At 35.6% G+C, this 21,029-nt stretch overlaps 4 protein-coding genes across 6 annotated transcripts; 2 read left to right on the top strand and 2 right to left on the bottom strand.

Moving 5' to 3' along the window:
- The first annotated feature begins 2,551 nt into the window (after positions 1-2,551).
- LOC131003215 (endoglucanase 9-like) lies at positions 2,552-5,127 on the top strand. Of its 2 annotated transcripts, none has more exons than XM_057929690.1 (5): positions 2,552-2,927; positions 3,346-3,849; positions 4,075-4,227; positions 4,286-4,415; positions 4,507-5,127. In XM_057929690.1, exons 1-5 carry the CDS (start codon positions 2,733-2,735, stop codon positions 4,995-4,997), a joined length of 1,473 nt encoding a protein of 490 aa, XP_057785673.1. In that variant the 5' UTR covers positions 2,552-2,732; the 3' UTR covers positions 4,998-5,127. The 2 variants fall into 2 exon arrangements, with proteins under 2 accessions (XP_057785673.1, XP_057785674.1); XM_057929691.1 differs by having other exon boundaries at positions 2,558-2,927; positions 4,304-4,415.
- A 2,860-nt stretch (positions 5,128-7,987) lies between these two features.
- On the top strand, positions 7,988-11,311 carry LOC131003221 (E3 ubiquitin-protein ligase RZFP34-like). Of its 2 annotated transcripts, none has more exons than XM_057929699.1 (13): positions 7,988-8,473; positions 8,879-8,921; positions 9,050-9,137; positions 9,247-9,306; positions 9,710-9,742; positions 9,836-9,913; positions 10,000-10,043; positions 10,240-10,280; positions 10,355-10,437; positions 10,519-10,610; positions 10,698-10,767; positions 10,849-10,890; positions 10,968-11,311. In XM_057929699.1, exons 2-13 carry the CDS (start codon positions 8,896-8,898, stop codon positions 11,124-11,126), a joined length of 816 nt encoding a protein of 271 aa, XP_057785682.1. In that variant the 5' UTR covers positions 7,988-8,473; positions 8,879-8,895; the 3' UTR covers positions 11,127-11,311. The 2 variants fall into 2 exon arrangements, with proteins under 2 accessions (XP_057785682.1, XP_057785680.1); XM_057929697.1 differs by having other exon boundaries at positions 7,989-8,473; positions 8,795-8,921.
- Positions 11,312-11,379: 68 nt separating this feature from the next.
- LOC131003222 (carbonic anhydrase Nec1-like) lies at positions 11,380-13,386 on the bottom strand. Its single transcript, XM_057929700.1, has 7 exons — positions 13,238-13,386; positions 12,941-13,155; positions 12,717-12,823; positions 12,133-12,247; positions 11,872-12,039; positions 11,727-11,780; positions 11,380-11,559 (listed from the first exon to the last, which is right to left on the bottom strand). The coding sequence occupies exons 1-7, from the start codon at positions 13,311-13,313 to the stop codon at positions 11,476-11,478; spliced, it is 819 nt and encodes a 272-aa protein (XP_057785683.1). The 5' UTR covers positions 13,314-13,386; the 3' UTR covers positions 11,380-11,475.
- A 4,041-nt stretch (positions 13,387-17,427) lies between these two features.
- On the bottom strand, positions 17,428-20,294 carry LOC131003227 (serine/threonine protein phosphatase 2A 57 kDa regulatory subunit B' beta isoform-like). The gene is made up of 2 exons (XM_057929702.1): positions 18,761-20,294; positions 17,428-18,034 (listed from the first exon to the last, which is right to left on the bottom strand). The coding sequence occupies exons 1-2, from the start codon at positions 19,937-19,939 to the stop codon at positions 17,726-17,728; spliced, it is 1,488 nt and encodes a 495-aa protein (XP_057785685.1). The 5' UTR covers positions 19,940-20,294; the 3' UTR covers positions 17,428-17,725.
- Between the last annotated feature and the right edge of the window lie 735 nt (positions 20,295-21,029).

Here is a 21,029-nt window from a genome sequence, read left to right as displayed (position 1 = left end):
TTCTCACAACTATTCTACAATCAAAATGTCAAATTTTATGATTTGCTGCCAAAGCTTGCAAATACGACCACCTTTAGTAGATGCCACCCTTTTTCTAGAAATAGTAGAATATAAAACGTCAATCAGTAGATGCCACATTTTTTTCCTAGAAATATACTTGCAACGATTATTTTTTGAAATCATATTTTAATTTCTTAGAAGTAAAACAATTTAAAGATTTCTTCTTTACTATCTAAAGGCTGTAAAGCCTCTCAGCGGTAGCGGTGTGTAATGACATTCCATTCTAATCATCTGTATCAAAAGTGGCAAAGTACGTATGGAAGCTAGATTTACAGATTTTTTAAAACTAAAATAAATCTATTAAATACGAGCTGTAAGTTTAAACTACTTGTAAAATTAAAAGAAAATAGAAGTACCGTATCTTACGAGAGACTAACCTATTTGGATATATTCCATCGTTTCACGCATCATTTTATGTCTGTATAGTGTTAAGGTTTTCTAAAATTTGGAAATTAATGATCTTATGAAATACTCACTCCGTTCCATTATAAGTGGCTCAAAAATTTTGGGACGAGGATTAAGATGAAAGTGCAAATTTTTTGGCACGAGAATTAAGATAAGAGTGTAAATTGATTGAAAATGGTACTGAACTAAACTTTTTTAAAGGTTAAAAAATTTCACTTATGGAAACATCTCACTTATAGTCGGACAACCCAAAATAAAATACAGACCACTTTTAATGGGACGCATGAAACAATAATATTATATAACGAAACTGTTTTAATTGAAATTTTCTTCTTAAAAATTACTCCCTATGTTCCGTGAAGCTTGCGCAATTTCTTTTTGACACACATGCATGTATTACTGCTCAAGCTTCGCGGGACAAAGGGAGTATAAATCATACTCCATCCGTCCACGAAAGAACTTCCTATCTTTCCTTTTTGGGATGTCCACAAAAGAACTTCCTACCTATTTTTGGACTATACCCCACCACTTATAATCCATACTTTTCACTTTTCACAACTCTCAATATTAATTATAACACCTTTTCACCACTCCCAATATACCCAACTACCTTTTATCCACTCTCAATATACTCAATAATATTTTTTCTTAAAATCCGTGCCACTCCCTCCTAGGAAGTTCTTTCATGGACGAAGGGAGTACTTCTTTTGTATAGATTAATGCTTTTGAGCCGATCTCACTGATGCGAACGGCCAGACCATGCGGCCAAACACATTATGTAAATGTATGTGCCTACTTTTTTTCATAAATTATTAACAATTAATTAAATAAATAAATTTAAAAACTACACGTCTACACCGCGGTGGATTCGAACCAAAAATCTTTGGTCTTAGACTCTTAGGCATTAACCGCTTTATTGCTAGGCCAACACAGCCAACACACACACAATTTGTGTGCATACTTTTTTTTTTTGTTATCGAATTGGTTATGTTTGAAGACTATGCTTTTGAAATAATTTTAATTTTATTTGTAGAATATTTTTGAATATTTGAGATTGAACTATTTTGGTTGCTTTAAGGAATTGATTAGTTTATCTTGTATGTAAATTTGTTGAATTCATATAATAATTACAAAAAAGATATAGTGAAAAGGAGGGTTATAATTTTATTAATCATCTTTTAGATCTCAAACTACATGCATGATACATTTTTTTTTTGACTTGGGGGAGTTAGGGAGGGGGAGCAGTGTAGTTTGAACTCGGGACCTCACTGTTCACACATAGGAGGTCGCACCGTTTGGTGTCCCCTTGGGAACAACATACATAATACATTGATCAATCATTCTTCATGATTTTTGCTTTATATAACAATCAATTGTGTATCACTATGTATAGCTCGAATTTAGGCAATGTTATCTCAACTCATGCTTTCTCTTGCTTTTTATTATTACGGTGTTAGGAATGTAGGCAAATGTGTGGAAGTGTTTTACTGCAAAAATTTAAAATGTATAGGCACAAAGCAATACAAAAATAGAGAATAAAATTTATTGTCATTAACATGTAATTATATTATCATAAATTATAATTAATTAGAGTAATTAATTGTGATATGCTAACTGATGGTATTAATTTATTACTTGATTGATAACCGCCAACAATTTTTTATTTTATAAAGAAGGAAAACAAAAGTTAAAAGACATAAAATGGAGAAATTAAAAAATTGAGAACCAAATATTCTAATAGTTTCACGTAGGATTGACTATTAATGTGGTTCCTCTAATATATTTTGTTTTACTATAGTTAATAGATTGAATTTGCATTGTTGCAATGAAATTAATTCCGGTGCCAATCCAAATGCCACGCGCCAACAAAAAATGGGTTAGATTTAAATTGAAAAAATAATACTACTATAATTTTTTTTAAGAAAAGGGGAAGGATGAGATTTGAAGTCTATTAAAGGGAAACCAAATTTGTCCGTAGAAAACCTAAAAATAAGAATCTGGGTGTTTATTCAAGGATAAAACTGAAACAAATAAATGATCGTTTCTGTTCCAAATTAATTAATCTGTGAGATTACATCGATCGAGTGTACTTTAAAAACAAAAATCCACAACTGGAATAGATTAATAGAATATTATCATTATGATTATCACCCTAATAAGAGAAATGTCATCGTCTATAAAAACCCATGCACGTCCACAATCAACACATACAAAAGAATTGAGCCTTTTGTACTTGGAGACTTACATGATCTTCAAGTACAACAATAATGCCGCTTTCCCATTTCCTACTTTTCCTCATCTTCTTCAACATCTCTCTCCTCTGCGTCCAATGCAACCCTAATTACACAGATGCCCTCTCCAAATCCATCCTCTTCTTCCAAGGCCAGAGGTCCGGCCACCTCCCGCCGCAAGAAATCAGCTGGAGAGCCAGCTCCGGCCTCTCCGACGGCAGTCTCGCCGGAGTAAGTGTAGTTTACCTCTTCCCACATTAATTATTATTGTTATTATTATTATTTTAAATCGTTAACTTATTGGTATTTTGCATGGATCATTATATCGTAAATATAGACTTATCACGCCAACGAGGCTTAAGTGACAAAGTTGAGTCACCTAAAAGACTCTCCATTGTGAGAGGTCTTGGGTTCAATTCCATTTGTCATGCGGTGTAGTTTTCCTACTTTTGTGTGGGTAGTGGTTCCCCCTTGTGCAAGTATTACCTTTGTGTGGTATAGAGGTTCCATCTGCGTAGGGTTATTTATTTGATTATATTTAAATACCTCTTGTAATTCAGAAATAAAAAAATAGCCTCATCACCTAATGAAATCGCAATAAAATTGTTTTTCCGAAATCTCAAGCTCTAGTGTTGTGATGATTTTGCAGGTGGACTTGACCGGAGGCTACTATGACGCCGGCGACAACGTGAAGTTCAACTTTCCGATGGCGTACACCGCGACAATGCTGTCGTGGAGCGTCATCGAGTACGAAGAGAATCTGGGGCCGCAGCTGCCGGCCGCGCACGCCGCGATCCGGTGGGCCACCGACTACCTCCTCAAGTGCGCCCGCGCGACGCCGGGGAGGCTCTACGTCGGCGTCGGCGACCCCAACGCCGACCACGGGTGTTGGGAGAGGCCCGAGGATATGGACACGGTGAGAAGCGTCTACTACGTCTCGCCGGAAAACCCGGGGTCGGAGGTGGCCGGCGAGACGGCGGCGGCGCTGGCAGCGGCTTCCGTCGTGTTCAAGAAAGTGGACCCCAGCTACTCGCGGCTGCTGCTGGCGACCGCTAAGGATGTGTTGCAATTTGCTTTGCAGCATAGAGGGTCGTATAATGACTCCCTTGGCTCTCATGTTTGCCCCTTCTATTGCTCCTTTTCGGGTTACATGGTATATTACACTACTATACTATTTTCGTGATTTAAATGAATTTAGGAATGTGTCGAATAAATAATTAATATGAATCATTTTGAATCATATTAAAGATTTACATTGAATTTATCATTTTGCTCCATGAATTCATAATTTAGGGTTGGAATTTTATACGTGCCGAATTCATATATAGTGTTTTATTGAGACGTATTTTATACGATAAATTTGGTTTGTTGTTGGTAGGATGAGTTGCTCTGGGGAGCCGCGTGGCTGTTCAGAGCAACCAACGAGACTTATTACCTAAATATCACAAAGTCGGTGGGCGGCGGCGGCGACGGCATCGATATTTTCAGCTGGGACAACAAGTATGCCGGAGCTCGTGTCCTCTTAGCAAGGGTGAGACACCAATTGAATAGTAAATTGGGAAAATTCTTAGTTTTTGAAGATTTGTTAGTCATATTTTAGCATGCAGGGGAGTTTAGTGAATAATGATGAAACAGTTGAGGCTTACAAGCAGCAAGCAGAGGAGTTCATGTGTAGAATACTGCCTAATTCCCCTTACTCCACCACACAATACACCAAAGGTAGTCCTAATTAAAATTTAAAATCAATACTCATTCCATTAATTTCAATATCAATTATGGTTAATTGAAATGATTATACTTAATTATATAGGTGGTTTGATGCACAAGATGGGGGCTACCAATCTACAATACGTAACATCCATAACCTTCTTGCTCACCACCTACTCCAAATACATGGCTTCGGCCAACCACACCTTCACCTGCGGAGACCTCGGCGTGACGCCGTGGACCCTACAGATTCTTGCGAAGAGGCAGGTGGACTACATACTCGGAGACAATCCGATGAAGATGTCGTACATGGTGGGGTACGGGGCGAACTACCCCAAGAGGATTCATCACCGAGGGTCGTCCCTGCCCTCGGTGATGACTCACCCCGAGAGGCTGGAGTGTGGGGCTGGATTTCAGCCTTACTTCTACACATCGAGTCCAAATCCAAATACGCTCATAGGCGCCATCGTTGGTGGGCCCAACCAAACCGATTTCTTCCCCGATGAAAGACGCGATTACGCTCATTCCGAGCCTGCTACATATATCAATGCTGCATTGGTTGGACCCTTGGCATTCTTTGCTGCCGCCTCTTAATTATTGTTTGCAAATATATTTGATCATTTACATCAATGATCCATCACTACATATGTCACCAATGCAGAAGATCATCACCTAATTAGCTGCATTTACATGAAGCTCTCAACTTTGATTTCATTTGATGATTTGATCAAATGCTCATTTTATTTTTATGTACTTGGTTTGTGTAGGGAAATATTTTTGAAATCAGATATCATATCAACAATAATGAGCTCCCAAATGTCAAGCTAGAAGGATTAGTTACCACAATAACTAATTGCTATTTGTATTATTATGTTTCATCTATGTGTTCTCTTGGATTGATAAATTTATCATGAGAAAATAATGGATAACAAAAATTTATCTTTTTAAATGCCTTCTTTTTTCCTTATCTTCTACAAAAGTGAAATTTCACCAATTCTTATTTCTTTTTTTCACTCCAAAAAGGGATCGATCCTTTTATTTTTGATGTGATAATATTATCTCTCATTGAAGTGAAAAAAATGAATGAAAAATTGTGAAATTCTCTTTTGTGAAAAATAAAGAAAAAAAGATGAAATTTAAAGGGAGAATTTTTTTATTATTCCTTATTTTTCCACAATAAATTTATCAACAAAAAAAACAACCAAAGTTACTACATACAATCATGAATTAAATTAGGATATACAAAGGTTTCTAGACTAAGCTTGATTTGGGCTTGGGCTTGGGCTTGATTTGTCTAGTCAAACCCATTAGTTTTGAGCTAATTAGTGGATTTTCAAGTATACTCAATTAATGTTATAAATGTTGTCAAATTAAATTTTTAAAAAATAGAGTCAATATATCAAATTGACCACTTTGCTATAATAAATTTAGGATAAATATTCGATTTTGTCCTCTCATATTAGCGATTTAAGAAAAATATCTCAATTTACGAATAAGTGCATACAAGTATCCATCGTTTCAGAGTTTAATTATTTGTGTCCCGAGAAAAAATTCCGGCATCTGAAAACTGACGTGGAATGCCAGAATTCCACATTCGTAACTTACGTGGCATATTTTACTGGTGCGGTGGATGTGTTACGTACATATAAAAAACTTAAAATTTGGCCAATTTTTATGCAAAAAATCTAGAATACCCCTGCCCTAAAAAAATTGCAGCAAACAACATTTATGTGTAAAATCTAATATATTATAAAATAAATGATCAAAATTCGGTCGTTACAAATACCGAATTTGGTCGTAAGTTTTTATCATTTTATATTTTTAACAAACGAAATTCGGTCATTGAAAAAAAGACTAAAAAAAAAAGTTGATTTTCAATTGTAGAAACTTAGCTTTTTCCCCACCAGTGTAATTTACTCGTCTAAGGAGTAGGGGTAGTTGTTAGGAATTGAAAGAAATGTGGGTTTGCCTAGCCTGCGTTGGAAGGTAAGGGTGGTGGACTGTGGTCCATAAACTTTAAAATAAACTGCCGTCGCTGCTACTTTTATAGCTTGACGATGTGCGTTTCTTTTATCCATTCTCGCTTTGATGAAAAATAAAAAAAAATTCTGATACATAACGGTAATATCATTAATAAATAATGGTAAGAACCGTTATGTATAACTGTTAAAGATAGCGGTTATGTATCGTTATGTATGAGCGCATCATACCGTTATCTATACTACTATACAAAACGGTAATAAAACCGTTATGTATGACCATATAATAGATATCACCACTATACTTATCGGTTTTTTGGGGTCATAGATAACGGATGAGCGTTTTTGTAGTAGTGTAGGGACTACTTTGATTTTGAACAATTTGACTCTAGGCTAATGTAGCAATGAAATCTTGAAGCATATATGATGAGTCAGTATGATCCTTTCAGGTTTGCTTAAACTGATTCCTTAATTATCTGTTTTCAGTTAACGCATAGCAAACTTCAGTATAAGAACTGTTTACTGAGTTCAGTATGTTGATCAATCAAGACTCCGAGGTCAACCCTTCAGTATGCTGATAAATCGAGACTCTAGTTTTGCCGTTCAGATTGCAATATAAGCATAAAAAGCAAGCTCCCTAACACATGAGTTGTAGTATACACGATACACTCTTGGCATTAGATTAAAACTTTATATTTTTCTCCAACGGACTGGTAATAATAATTTTGTTTAAATTAGATCGTGAATTATAGGTTGTGAACTTTGTTTAAAATAAATAACTAATTACTTAATTTTTATCATAAGCAACGTAGTATTTACATATTTTCTGGATGAATTATATATTTTTAATATATATTTATATATATAAAAATAAAAAACTTCTTGGGACGCTGGTAGACCACCATCAGATTATCACATATTCTTATAGATATAAATTTGAATTGGAAATGAGGAAACAATGTTTCTTACCGTAATTAAATTATAAAAAACTCATCTCACAAATCATTTATTAATTAATTAACAAATTATCTTGGTGGGTGTCTTTCTTCATTTTACATACATCTTCTAATATTTTCTTAAAATACATGCTCTCCCATCCACACCATACTTATCGTGATCGGATGGAGTATTATTTAATCTGGTACTAATTAAATTCAAATAATTCAAACTAAAAAAAGGAGCTCACGAAATGTTTTAAAGAGCTTATAAATTCAGCCAAACACTCTCTACGTAAGAAGCTTGTTGTAATTGGATCGGATAAATTGGAAGAAGTGATCGTGAGAAACGTTAATCCATGCTTCTTCGATGCCATCTCCCATCCAAAATCCACCTCATACGCAGAAAATCTCAAGAAGCTTGATTTATAGTAGTTTCGAGTTAATTCGTACATACACTTTCCTTATGGACGACGTAAGTTATAAAATGGTTGATAGTGGATTACGGTTCCATTATAATTTTAAATTAAATGATTATAAATTGAGTAATTATAAAGTGGAGTAAGAGTCAGATCAATGATAAAAAATAAAAAAAAAAATTTATTCTTTAGAATTCATCATTTGTATTATGATGATTTGTCAAGTTATGACGATTTTAAAGTTGCTCGTGAGAAATCCAAAAGAGAATAGCAGGGATAAACACCATTAATTATGGATGTTTGGAAAACCAGAAAGGAGTAATCTGATTCATGCCTCTCTCTTGCGATTGGAAATTTCGAAAGAGGTAAAAACACCAGATTTCAGTACACGCAGTCACATCGTTGTCAAAAGAAAAATCTAAAGCATGATTTGAACGTGAAAACTACGAGTCCATGTGATGTGAATGTGAGAGTTGGAAGCTCAGTCCACAACTACGCGCGTTGTCGGCTCAGTTTGTCATCACAGCATCATTATTCCCAACTACAACAACTTTCGCACATTCATATTCTAAGCCGCTACCTAAATTCCTTCCCCAAATGATGAGTATTTCTTTGCGGTGAAGGAAGGGACGACACCGTTTCTAAGCAATCCTCTGCAAATTTTAAATCTGTGCTTCTCTTCCTTCAGTTTGGCAATTGGGAGCCGTTGAATTACTGTCACCTGCTACTCATCACGGGTAATGTACATTATTTATTGGGTGAAATGGGTGATGAATTAGAGATGAATGAAGTTATTTTGAAATTTTGAGGTGCGGATTTTGGAGTATTTCGATTAGTTTTGTGTAAAAGATGCAATTTTTGATGGGATATTGTATGAGGGCTAATGTGCTTACTTTTCAAGATTTAACTTTTGTTATTTTTATTTTTTTTGTGAGTTAGGGTCTGATTGATTGCTTATTTTCCAATTATCATTTCTTTCTACAGATCTATGTTGATGGTTTTTTTTCTTGAGTATTTTGTTTTAAAATTCTGGTTCTTGTTTTCTTGTCAACTTCCAGGAGGGTTATATCTGCATTTCTTTAAATTTGGAAGAAAAATGGACGGTGATCTGAATAATCATGATGTTTCTCATTCACATGTAGATGGTGATGAATGCAGGATGGAGATGGGGTTTGGCAACTATGGGTATATATCTCAGTTTTTTTCATATATTTTCTGATTTACTGATTGACCTATGGTTGTTTTATACATTTTCTTATTTGAAGATTGAAGCCTCTCTCTATAGGTAGATATTAATTTTCTCTAAACCTCAGCTGCTCGCATTACCGGAGGAGGTGCAAGATCATAACACCTTGTTGCAATGAGATATTTGATTGCAGGCACTGCCACAATGATGCAAAGGTGCTCCAATTTGATTATAACTTTGTTTATTGAAGCAAGATTATGGAATTCCATTTGTTAGCTAACTTATAACAATCATTTATCGTTTTCTTCATTCGTGATTGAGCAGAATTTGATAGAAGTTGATCCACTTGAACGCCATGATGTCCCGCGCCATGAAGTAAAAAGGGTCGGTATTGTGTTTGCATCATTTCTCTTAAAAGATACATATGTATAGATTGCATTGCTCTTCTTTACTTGGTGCGTTTCATTCTTTAATTTGAGTTTATGCAAAAAAATCAAGAAGAAATGCTTTCTATTCTTATCCTTAGAATAAGGAGAAGGTGATTAATTTAGTCAAAATTAGTTTTAACCAAGTTAGGATTTTCAACATTTTTTTTAACGTGGTTGCGATAGTTTGAATATTTGCTCATTTCGTTCCTTCTTTGCCTTGATTTGATTGAAAACTTATGTAGTTTTAATTTTTTGTATGAGTTTTACACTTTTACTTAGAACATAATGCATGCTTAAAGTTTAAGAATCATATATATAATAGGAGTATTAATTTAATTTAATTTCCCATCTAGTTTCAGGTCATCTGCTCATTGTGTAATACAGAACAAGATGTAAGTTTCTGCATTTAGCCTTACATATTTGGGATGTTTATTTGAGTTTTTTCCCAAAAATCTCATGACCTGCTGCTTTTGCTCACCATGTAGACTCAACAAATGTGTATTTCTTGTGGCGTTTGCTTGGGGAAGTACTATTGCTCAAAATGCAAATTCTTCGATGATGACGTAAGATTCTTTATTAGATTCTCGTAAAATTAAACCATGTTTCTTTATGAACTATCTACTTAAAACAACATGATTATTATTTTCAGGTTTCAAAGAATCAGTATCACTGCGATAAATGCGGAATCTGCAGGTTGATTGGTTTTCTCTGTTACTCCTTTTGGTCCTTGTTCCCTTCATTTTATCTCATGTTTCGCGACAACTATGATTAACGTTTAACGACAACCCTATTTCCTTGCAATGTGTCGCATCCCATTTCCCCACCGTCTCACATTCAAGAATCTATGCTCTTTTAAAAGTAAGCCTAAACCTTTCCTTTGTTGTGATAGAACTGGTGGTGAAGAAAACTTTTTTCACTGTGATAGATGTGGTAAGCCCAATTGGCCTCAGTGGTTTTTCGATTTAGAAATCAAGCATCTGAAGTAACTCTAATTCTTGTTTCAGAGTGTTGCTACTCAAACTTGTTGAAAGAGTCGCACTCATGCATAGAGAAGGCCATGCATCACAACTGCCCCGTTTGCTTCGAGGTACATATAAGTTGCTCGAATGAGGTGGTACCCGAGTTATTTGCCTCGATTTAACTTGTAATATCTCTAAATGATTTGCAGTATATTTTTGATACAACCAAAGACATCACTGTGCTCCCCTGCGGCCACACAATTCATCTCAACTGTGTAAAAGAGATGGAAAGCCGTTTCCAGTAAGTGGATATCCCGTTTGTTATGAATTGCCTCGATTACATATTATTATCCATGATGGGCTCTTTAACTAATAGATTTGCTTGAAGGTATACTTGCCCGCTTTGCTTGAAATCGTATTGTGATATGAACTGCGTCTGGGAAAAGCTCGATGAAGAGGTACTCGTCTGATCAAATGCTTGAGGAATACTCTATGGCGTTTCTCTGCAACATACTGAATTTCTTTTGTGATTCTCTCAGATTGCTTCGACACCTATGCCTCAAATCTACCAAAATAAAATGGTAAGGATTTTACGTAGTTGAGAAGTCGAAGCTTTGTTTTACATATAAGGAGAAAACTTAATGTGATAGTATATTAGGTGTGGATCCTCTGCAATGACTGTGGTGAAACATGTGAGGTGAACTATCACATTGTGGCTCACAAATGCTTGAACTGCAAGTCTTACAACACGAGCCAGACGAGAGGAGGCCCCACGTCCTGCTCGTCTGGAGTATCCGAGATGATCGGCCGGCCTTGAAGTCTATCGACTGCAACGAAAGCTTTGTTGCTTGCAGCAGGAAGATCCCATTTAATTTGTTCCTTCATTCCTTGATGATTCCTTCCTTCTGTGATTCTTAGCTTTATCTAATCTTCTCTAGGTTGATGATTCCTTCCTTCTATGTATTACTTTCACTTATTCTGATCAATATAAGAGTTTACACCTCTCTCTCTCTCTCACACACACACACACACACTCTTGTGTGGAAGGAAGTTGGCTCCAATTATAACATGTAAACAACAAAGCAGAACTGGCTTTTTTTTTTTTTTTTTTTTTTTTTAAATTTGTTGTAACATGGGATAAATAAAAAAAATTTCTAAAATATGACTCATGAATTAGCATTTACAGGGCTGTAAAGGAAAATTTCTCGGCTGTTTTTAGGTTGCAAGGGCCTTGCATTTTTCTCCGCGTACTATCAAGGAAAATAACAAAAATTAACCATTAATATACATAATCACAGTGTTAAATCTTGATAAGAAAATAAATAATCATGATTTTCACCAGTTATTAATCAACCCCCTGTTTTTTAGGGGAAATATGGATTAAATTAAAGAAATAATTGGTTTTGGTTCAACTCACATCATGAACAGCTTCTCTTAGCAACTTCACTTGGTCCACTGAAACAGTTTTCACCTGAAAAAGCAATACAAAATCGTCTCATTATAATGTTATACTTCGTAAACCACATAAAAATAGAATAAAATACGAGATTAGAACACAATACCTTCTTATTGATAGTCCAAATAACTCGTTCGGTGCAAGGGGGAACAGTGAGTGATCCCATATATCTATAATACTTTTTATTGTGCACTTGAATATCAGTTGCATCAATCATCCCCACTGCTACCTCATCGCCCTTTTTATCAATCATGGATCTTATATTTGTAATTAACTGATAAAAAGATACGATTAATTTTTTCCAATTATTTTGAAAGTGTGACATTAAATAAGAAATTTAGTAAGATTAAAGATGTATATACAAGACCTTGGTGAGAAATTTGTCAGGTTTGCCAATCTTGTAAAGAACTCCAAGGACATAAATGTTGTTTTGGAGGTTGGGATCTGTACTTAGGTGCACTAAGTGTAACTCCATGTCATAACTGTTGCAACAAAATTTCATCTTATCAATAAATATGGTTGTAGAGTAATTATACTATAGAATCTAGATGAATTAATGAGATCATTTCTGTTGATTTTTTATTTATTTATTTATTATTATTATTATTATTTTAACTCTATTTATACTACAATTGGTAACGGTTACTTGATGATTTTTTTTTTCTTTTCCCCCTTTTCTAACTCTATTTATACTACATCTCCCACACACTTTTTTAACATCATTCTTCTTCATTTCTCCACCCAATTTACCTTCCCTCTTTCAAAATTTTCTGAATTTAAATTAAATTAAAATTTCAAAGATCAAAACTAATTTTATCTGATGAGTCAACCCAATGCAACACTCGACTCATAAGTGGGCCTGGAGCATGGATGAGTCAAAGTATTGACTCACACAATGAAGTGATGATTTATAGCCTTAATTAATTTAATTATATATTAATGTGTGTGTACCTTCTGCCATGGATAGTGTGCTCAGAGGGAGAATGCCAGTGGGCTTGGCGGAGAGGGTAATCACTGCCGTTAATCACAACTGATCCCGCATCACCAAACCATTGAATCTGCATGAATTAGAATTCATTGTCACACCATCTTCCCAAATATTAATTAATTCTATTCTACCTTAATTAAAAATCAATTTCTTATGCTCTAATAAATGATGTACTGTTTTTTCGTACTTGAATGTCATGACCTCTGTTCTTGAGAGTTGCATTAGCAGCTGTATATTTGATCTTCTTTTCCTGCTGTGAGATAACCCTAACTCTCTCATTCGACATATCTATTGGAGACTGCAAACTTCCATTGCTGCATGCACTCCACTCTTTCTTCATCTCTCCCCATTTTGTTGGACCCTTTTCACCATTCTCTGCATACTCAAACTCTCTTTCATCCTCTGATTACACCAACACATTAATTAAGAGATGCTCAAAATCAAGATTAATTAATTCATTACCAAAATGAAAATTCTTACGTACCTACTTCTTGAGCAGAGGTTGATTCTGATGCAATCAAAATGAGCAACACAATCAGAATTGGATCAAGATTCTTCATTATGCTTTTTCCTTCTTTTTTGGGTAGGTTACTAGCTGCTGTTTTATTATATAAGAGTAACAACAAAATTAAAGCAGGTGACAATTTTAACTCTTTAAAATTGGATTACGTCATTGTAGAGGTGTGTTGTAGGTTTTTAAATGGCAAATGATTAATTGTGGTTAGGAAATTGAAAGTTGGCTTTAGAATTTTCCTACCACTTTCATGCTACTACGTGGGCAGCGATTAAAATTTAATTAGTGCAAACCTTTGGCTAGTTATGGATATTTAATTAAAACGCTACTGAAATGGTCGGCATTATTTTCTTAGACGACCAACTTAGGCAGTTCGTTTTGAGAATCGAATATGTTAATTAGTGTCTAAATAAAATAATAGAAGCATATATTTTGTTATTCTTAAACCTATAGTTTCAATAATTCATATAAAAAGTTGCCAATTTATCATTTTTCAGATTGTGAAGTAACTGGCGTATTTTTCTAGTCCTAAATTTATAAACTCCCCCTATAAATAGTACTCCTACTATCTTATTTTTCAGTCATCAATTTCATATAATCCGTCATGCATTGTACTCCCTATATATGAACTAAGAAAGTCAATCAAGTTCGACCGATAGTACTCAAATTAAATATTGACCATAATTGGAGCCAGCTGGCACATTCGTCGACCGTGCAAGTTGCAACATTATAAAAAGATGTACCATATATACAATTTTTTTTCACTACTATAGAAAAAAAATTATAATTTATATCCTAAATTATTAATTATTTCTGTATCGATAATATGGTTGACGTAGTTGTTAGTTGTTACTTGAGACTCTTTAGTGAAAATTTTGACCACAATAATTGAGAGAGGTTTCTGATGGAAATGTTCGTCAACATCCGTAATGATCCGGTCATCCGACGTGGTTCTTGTTGTCTCAATCTGTTCGTCAATATAAAAAATGAAAATTTTATTTTAGAAGACGTTACTATATAATAATATACTCCCTCCGTCCCACGAATCTTGACACGTTTTTCTTTTTGGGCCGTCCCACGAATCTTGACACGTTTCCATTTTGGATAAGTAATTATTACATTTTCTCTCATACTTTATCACTTTTATTACTCCATCTCTCCTACTTTATCACTTTTATTACCTTCTTTCTCATACTTTATCACTTTTTATATTTTATTAACTACACACTTAAAATACTAATCTACAACTCCTTAATTTCCGTGTCGAATCCAAACGTGTCAAGATTTGTGGGACGGAGGGAGTACATTTTTTAATACTCCCTCCGTCCACTAATTCAAGGCCTACATGAAAAAACACGGGTTTTAAGAAAAAGTGTATTATTATTAATTGAGTGGAGAAAGGGACCCACAAAATGTATTGTTTATTGATTGAGTGGAGAAAGGGACCCACAAAATGTATTACTAAAAATATGAATAAAAACTTCGAGAAGGTCTTGATTATTGGGTTGAGTGGAGAAAAAGTGTATTGATTATTGGGACCCACCAATTAAAATATGAATAAAAACTTACTAAAAATAGATAGGTCTTGAGTTGGTGGACGAACCAAAAAGGAAAGTAGGCCTTGAATTAGTGGACGGAGTGAGCAATAAAAATTGAGAGAAAAATAACAATATACTATTGGGCTGGAAGTCCCATCAGTTAGCAATGATTGGGTTGAATATGATAAGTCCATTACTATAAAAATCTTTCTTGGTATTCCGCAACAAAGTTTCGAGAAGTTTCCGCACCACAAATATCTAACAGGGGCAGCAAGTGATGGTGCGAGTGGAGTGGCGGTGGGGGATGCGGTGGCGGATTTCTATTTGAGGAAAGTTTCGCTTCACCATAAATATCAGCCCTAAACTTAAGGATCAACTGCTAATCATGGAGCACTCACCCAAATCTTTGTCTTGGCGGCTTATAATTTAGATTTTCTTTTACGTGTAGATCGCACATTCAGCGCCTCATTTTTCTATGCTCGCTCCACCTTCTTGCACTCTTATCTCTCATCTTTCTCTCTCTCTCTCTATAAATACGTTGTAACTTCTTCAGAAAACACACTGCTAATCATGGCTTCCAAAATTAACGTCTTGTTTCTGCTGCTGCTTCTGGTGTCGGGAAAAACTGATGCAGCAGCTGTTTCAACTAATAGAAAATTGATGGTGGAAGTGGAACGGGAGGTGAAGAAGACGGCGGCGGCGGCGCCGGCGGCGGTGGTTATCAATGATGTTGATATAAACAATCATCATTCGATCCCAAGGGGATCTTGGGATAACGGCCAAAATGGGCCGTGAGGAATTAATGCTTTCATCTTTACTTATTTTCGTCCAAAAATTGTGTATAATTTCTATACTTTCAGTGTTGCAAATCTGTATACTTTCATTAGTCGCTACGTGTATATTTGAACGTGTCGAAAGTCTCATATGAGACGGGTATTAATAATGTAATTAGTTACAGGAGATAAAATGATACTACTTGGGATATAAGATATGATGGTGTGTGCATGTGTACATGCAAGTAGTTCCTTCTGGATGGATCGTTTCTCACGTATTTTATTTATTTTATTTTATTTCCACTCATTAGTATTGGAGTGGGCTACAATATCCATATTGAGATAGTAAAACTAAAAACTATCCACTAAGATTAAAAAATAAATAAAAAAAATAATCATACTTATTAATTGGAGAATGAGAAATACGGGAGTGGTGAGAGAAGGAAAGTAAGAAGAAAAATAAAAAAATTTGGCAAAAGAATAAAATAAGGATAATAATGTAATCTTACATAAAGATGATTTTTTTTTTAAATTTTATTTTAATGAATACTAGGACGACCAGATATAATTAAAATGAGAACTCGTCCAATTTAACTTAGTTAATAGTAATAAGTGCGCTTACATCTTCAGTAAAAATCAAAACGCCATTACATACTATTATATCGTGCAACCGTTATATACATATATATATACATGCATTAATGCATATGCAATATTGCATCATCCATTAGCTCACTTTCATACTTACCAAATTGAAAAATAAGATTTGCTTGCTAAAAGCACCTGAAAGTGAGAAGGAAAAGCACATTCATCATTTCCCACTACTTCACTCATGTCAACTCCACATTTCCAATATCCTTAAACGTATTACTCCATTCTAATTATATATTGTACTAATACTCCATCCGTCCACTAATTGTTGGCCTACTTGTCTTTTTGGACCGTCCACCAATTTATGTCCTATCTATTTTGAGTAAGTTTATATTCATATTTTAATCAAAATTGTGGGTCCCTTTAATAAATTGTGGCCTAATTGCATTGACTTTAATAAATTGTGAGTCTCTTTCTTCACTCAACTAATAAAAATATATTTTTTCTTAAAACCCGTATTTTGCCTCCTAGGCCCAACAATTAGCGGACGGAGTGAGTATTATTAGTGTCCATATGGCCAACAATTAGCGGACGGAGTGAGTATTATTAGTGTCCATATGTTACACAGATCTACAAGATAGACCCTTTTTTTCTCTTCGTGGGGGCAATATTTTTAAATTTTGAGTTTGAGATTTCGAAAAAACAGTTTTCATGTAATTAACACAAAATGCCGATAATTTGATTTGGTGAAAAGGTCTTTCACACATTAATCAACACAAAATGCCGATAATTTGATGATTTTATAAGAATCAAAGCAAAAAATGATCGGTTGTCATCTCAACACAACCTTTCATTGAATTTGCAATTACAATATGATTTTTTCAAACCTCAAAAAATCACAACACAACATTTCTATTTGTGCAATCTGAGAATTTATGTTGTAATCATAAATGCAATGGAAGGTTGTGTTAAATCCAGCAATGAGTCCTATAAATTATGCCACAGTTCAAACCTTTCAATAATTATAGAATATGTTGATGATTTAAACCCTTGATTTCTTCTAAAATTGAGAAAATAAATACGGGCTGGCTCTAGCTTGTTACATTTTGTCAGGTAAATCAAATGCCACATCTATCGCCTGTGTGTGTCTATTGATATGTAGGGATCGTTTACTTTGTTGTTAGGACAGAAGGAATTGTGTTTATGGATAAAAATATGGACTTTGCTTTGACAGAAATAAAAAAATAACACACAAAAGTTGAAGATATGAGAGAAATTTCTCATAATGGTGCAATTGATTTGATTGGTACAAAAACAAATAAAAGTCACAAACCTCTAATATGCAGCACATAATACAAATATAAACGCACATCTATATAATTACACTGCCATTTGCTTTGCCAGTAACAAGGCAAAGTAACAGCAGAAAAAAATAAGTGAATACAAAATTATGTACCTTGGAGATTTGAGACTGAGGAAATGATTCCAAAAGATTTACCAATCCAATCTTGTTGAAGATTAATCAGGAGGCGAAGAACATGTTCCTTCATCCTCCTTCAGCACTCAGCAGCAGCAGCAGCTGCTGCTGCTAGTCGTTGCCATGTTAGTTCTCGTTGTTCCTCCAGCTCTCTGCACTTGGCTTTCCTCTCCTTGTACTGCTTCCGGCACTCTTCAAATAGATCGCCATCCATCTCCATGAATGTTTTCCGAACATTAAGACTTAAGCTGTGTACCGTCTGGTTCCAATGATACTGCGTATTCTTCTGCAAAGCATCAAAAAGGATTGGCAAGATAACACTTCGATTCTGGGCAATCAGTTCCACAATGTGGTCATTGTTCCATAGGAAAAGAGCTCGTTCTGCAACCTGAAACAGTCATTTGGCCCCCAATCAGATACTGGCTCGTAAGAATATGACCGAGGCATGACTTCATGACAAGCAATGAATCTTATACTACTCTCTATGGGAGAGAAGAGGAAAGCTACAGAAAATAATAAGACAATCATCCTACTGCCAAACAAGTTTATAGGGTGAAGAGACATAAATGAACAAGGTGAATTTAAAGCAACAACTACGAGAACTTGAATAAATCATTCTCAAGTTACATTAGAGCACATGTACTGTACATCAGCAACCATTCAAATACAAAGTGAATGCTTGACCAAATCACTACATCATGAATATACCAAATCATTAAACAGGCACATATAGATCAAATTCTGAGAAATTACCACAATGTAAGACATTATAGCAGCAGAATCAAAATAAATCATCAACAGTTCAGAATGAGTGACAGAGGCGTGGAGTGAACACTAAAGTGGCATGGAGGGACACAAAATGCGCCGACTCTTGAGGTCATCTTGATGGCTTTGAAAGCGAATAGAAGAACAAGTTACCATGCATTATAAACAATCAATATAGAGACAAGAATGCACCTGATTAGGCAAAATATAGAGCATTCATCAAACAAAGAAACCAGCAGTTACATCAAGCAAAAGTCAGATGATTTAAGCAGACAAGAAAAGGTAAAAGCTAGTAACAACACCGCAATGCAACCAAATACTTTAGTAAGTTATTGTGAGCTTTTGAGACCTGAAACTGAGGGCTATTGATGCAACGAGCAATCTGTCTGAACAGAGGAACCATGCAGCGTTGAAACTCCACGGCGTTCGTCCCATCCAACACTTCCTCAAGTTCCCCAACAAAAAGAACCTCCTTTTGCGAATCGATGACCGGCCAATACTTCAATAGGCCCATAATAATGGTATCCGCCAATCTGTAATCCTTATCCACGAACTGTGTAACACAATACGATAGCTGGCTGTGATACGTCCCTAGCACCTTCGGTTTATGGAGCGGTATCAAAACTCGTGCAAGAAACACCTTGTGCTCCTCCTTCATTGGCAATGCAAAACCATTGATGATGCTCCCAAGTATCTCTAGCAGCTCCGCGATCCCATTCTGCCTTCCTGCCTCATACATGAATCTATAGAATATATTGTTTATCGCCTTCCTAATAAATGGCCTATGAACCATAAACTTCCCATATATCCTATGCAGAATAGTCTTCACACACTCCCTCTCCCTCGGATCATCGGAATCAAACAAATCAAGCAACTTCATAACAAAGAAATGATCGATGTAGCGCTTGGCAGTCTTCGTATCTGTATCCGATGCGACCACATACCGCAATAGCAGTTCATAAACGAGATGCAGATGCGGCCAAGAAGGATCGAAAAAGGGATTCTCCTCTTCGGCCTCGGCATTCTCACAACCTGTGCTTTCGTGGGAGGCAGGGGGCAGGCAACGGAAAATGTTGGTCGAAATCATCTTAACCAATTCTCCTTGATTTGTCTCCGTGATTTTGCTAGAACCGGATTGAATAAATTCCACGAGCTCAATCAAAGTCTGCCGCTTAATATCCTTCTCCTTCGCCATTTTCAGAGTGTCGGAGAAATCAAATTGCACACAGCATATCTTCAGCTTCCGCAGAAACAAATCCTGACGATCCACAGCCACAGCATCTCGAAACGTCGGTAGATTTTCAATTGTGCCGAGAGGCGACCGCTCCGGCGCAGCGGCAGCAGGCATTTGCGGCTGCTGGGGTAAATTTGGCAGCGCGACGCCGCGGGAGGCGTGGCACACGACGAGGTCGGTGCCGGAGCTCCGCCCCGGTGGCGGATGGGCAAAATCAACATCGGATTTCGCCACCTTGCGGTGGCCTCTCTTGATTATCCTGTGCAACATCTCGGCGTATGTATGCATATACATACACAAAGATATATATATATATATATATATGTATATATATATGTGTGTGTATATGTGAATAAGGAAAACTATATTCTACATATCTAGGTTTTCGCAAATCGGAAAAACGAAAGCTAGAGATGGATCCATAAGATAATAAATCTAGAAACGATTTAACGATTATGCAATAGAAGTGAAAAACGTATCTATTGCAGAACCGCGCCGGAAGACAATGCGGCGAGTTGGAGAGGCGATCATGGATCGCCGGAGATCGGAATGCCCCGGCGATCGGAGGAGCTGAATGGAGAGAACTGTATTGGAACGAATCCGTGCGCATATCTTATATACGCGCACGTATATTTGAATGAGTGAGAGAGAGACGAATCTGGGGATTACACGTGGAAGAGTTTTATTATAGTACGAGTCATATACTATATTTTAACTTCTTGCGGAAATTATAAAATACTTTGTAGTATTTTTTTAATTTATTTTGGTTATATTTTGAGAAAATTAGAGGAGGGTATGGTTTTAAGTTTTAACAAATAAGGAGTTGTGGATGAAAGCCCTTATAAATACAATGAATGAATGGCTTAATTATTATTTTATTTCAACAAATCAAGATCGAATAAAATACCAATTAAAAAATTATATACTCTCATCATCCACTAATTCGTGTCATAATTTGTCATTTTGGTCCGTCCACCAATTCGTGTTCTATCCATTTTTAGTAACTACTACTCCCTCCGTCCCATGAAGCATGACTCAGTTCTTTTCGGCATGGAAATTAAAAAATTGATATTTTGTGTGTTAAATGTGGTAGGTAAAAAAGTGAAAAGGTGAATAAAGGGTAATTTTTTTGCCATTTTTAGAAACAGGTCAAGTTTCGTGGGACAACCCAAAAAGAAAACTGGGACATATTTCGTGGGACGGAGGGAGTATTTCATTTCCTTAGCAAATAAATCACTTTTTCTTAAAAATTGTACCCCCTTCTTCACTCAACAAATAAACAATATATTTTTTTCTTAAATCTGTGCCCATTCCTTAGGACACGAATTTGTGGATGGAGGGAGTAATTCAACACTGTTTGATAAAAGAAAAAATTATGTTAATT

The sequence above is a fragment of the Salvia miltiorrhiza genome, unplaced genomic scaffold, assembly GCF_028751815.1.
Source record: "Salvia miltiorrhiza cultivar Shanhuang (shh) unplaced genomic scaffold, IMPLAD_Smil_shh original_scaffold_180_2, whole genome shotgun sequence".
NCBI lineage: Eukaryota > Viridiplantae > Streptophyta > Magnoliopsida > Lamiales > Lamiaceae > Salvia > Salvia miltiorrhiza.
Note: the sequence above shows the minus strand (reverse complement) of the source record. Positions and strands in the feature narration are given on the sequence as shown.

Excerpts from the sequence above, each read along its gene's own strand:
- LOC131003221 (XM_057929697.1), top strand. The coding sequence starts at position 8,833 with ATGGACGGTGATCTGAATAATCATGATGTTTCTCATTCACATGTAGAT. Across the intron at positions 8,922-9,049 it reads ATGGGGTTTGGCAACTATGG|CTGCTCGCATTACCGGAGGA; the intron begins GTATATATCTCA and ends TCTAAACCTCAG. Across the intron at positions 10,611-10,697 it reads GAGATGGAAAGCCGTTTCCA|GTATACTTGCCCGCTTTGCT; the intron begins GTAAGTGGATAT and ends ATTTGCTTGAAG.
- LOC131003222 (XM_057929700.1), bottom strand. The coding sequence starts at position 13,313 with ATGAAGAATCTTGATCCAATTCTGATTGTGTTGCTCATTTTGATTGCA. Across the intron at positions 13,156-13,237 it reads AACCTCTGCTCAAGAAGTAG|AGGATGAAAGAGAGTTTGAG; the intron begins GTACGTAAGAAT and ends TGGTGTAATCAG. Across the intron at positions 11,560-11,726 it reads TAAGAGAAGCTGTTCATGAT|TACGCGGAGAAAAATGCAAG; the intron begins GTGAGTTGAACC and ends TTTCCTTGATAG.
- LOC131003215 (XM_057929690.1), top strand. The coding sequence starts at position 2,733 with ATGCCGCTTTCCCATTTCCTACTTTTCCTCATCTTCTTCAACATCTCT. Across the intron at positions 2,928-3,345 it reads CCGACGGCAGTCTCGCCGGA|GTGGACTTGACCGGAGGCTA; the intron begins GTAAGTGTAGTT and ends ATGATTTTGCAG. Across the intron at positions 3,850-4,074 it reads GCTCCTTTTCGGGTTACATG|GATGAGTTGCTCTGGGGAGC; the intron begins GTATATTACACT and ends TGTTGTTGGTAG.
- LOC131003227 (XM_057929702.1), bottom strand. The coding sequence starts at position 19,939 with ATGTATATGCATACATACGCCGAGATGTTGCACAGGATAATCAAGAGA. Across the intron at positions 18,035-18,760 it reads TCAATAGCCCTCAGTTTCAG|GTTGCAGAACGAGCTCTTTT; the intron begins GTCTCAAAAGCT and ends TGACTGTTTCAG.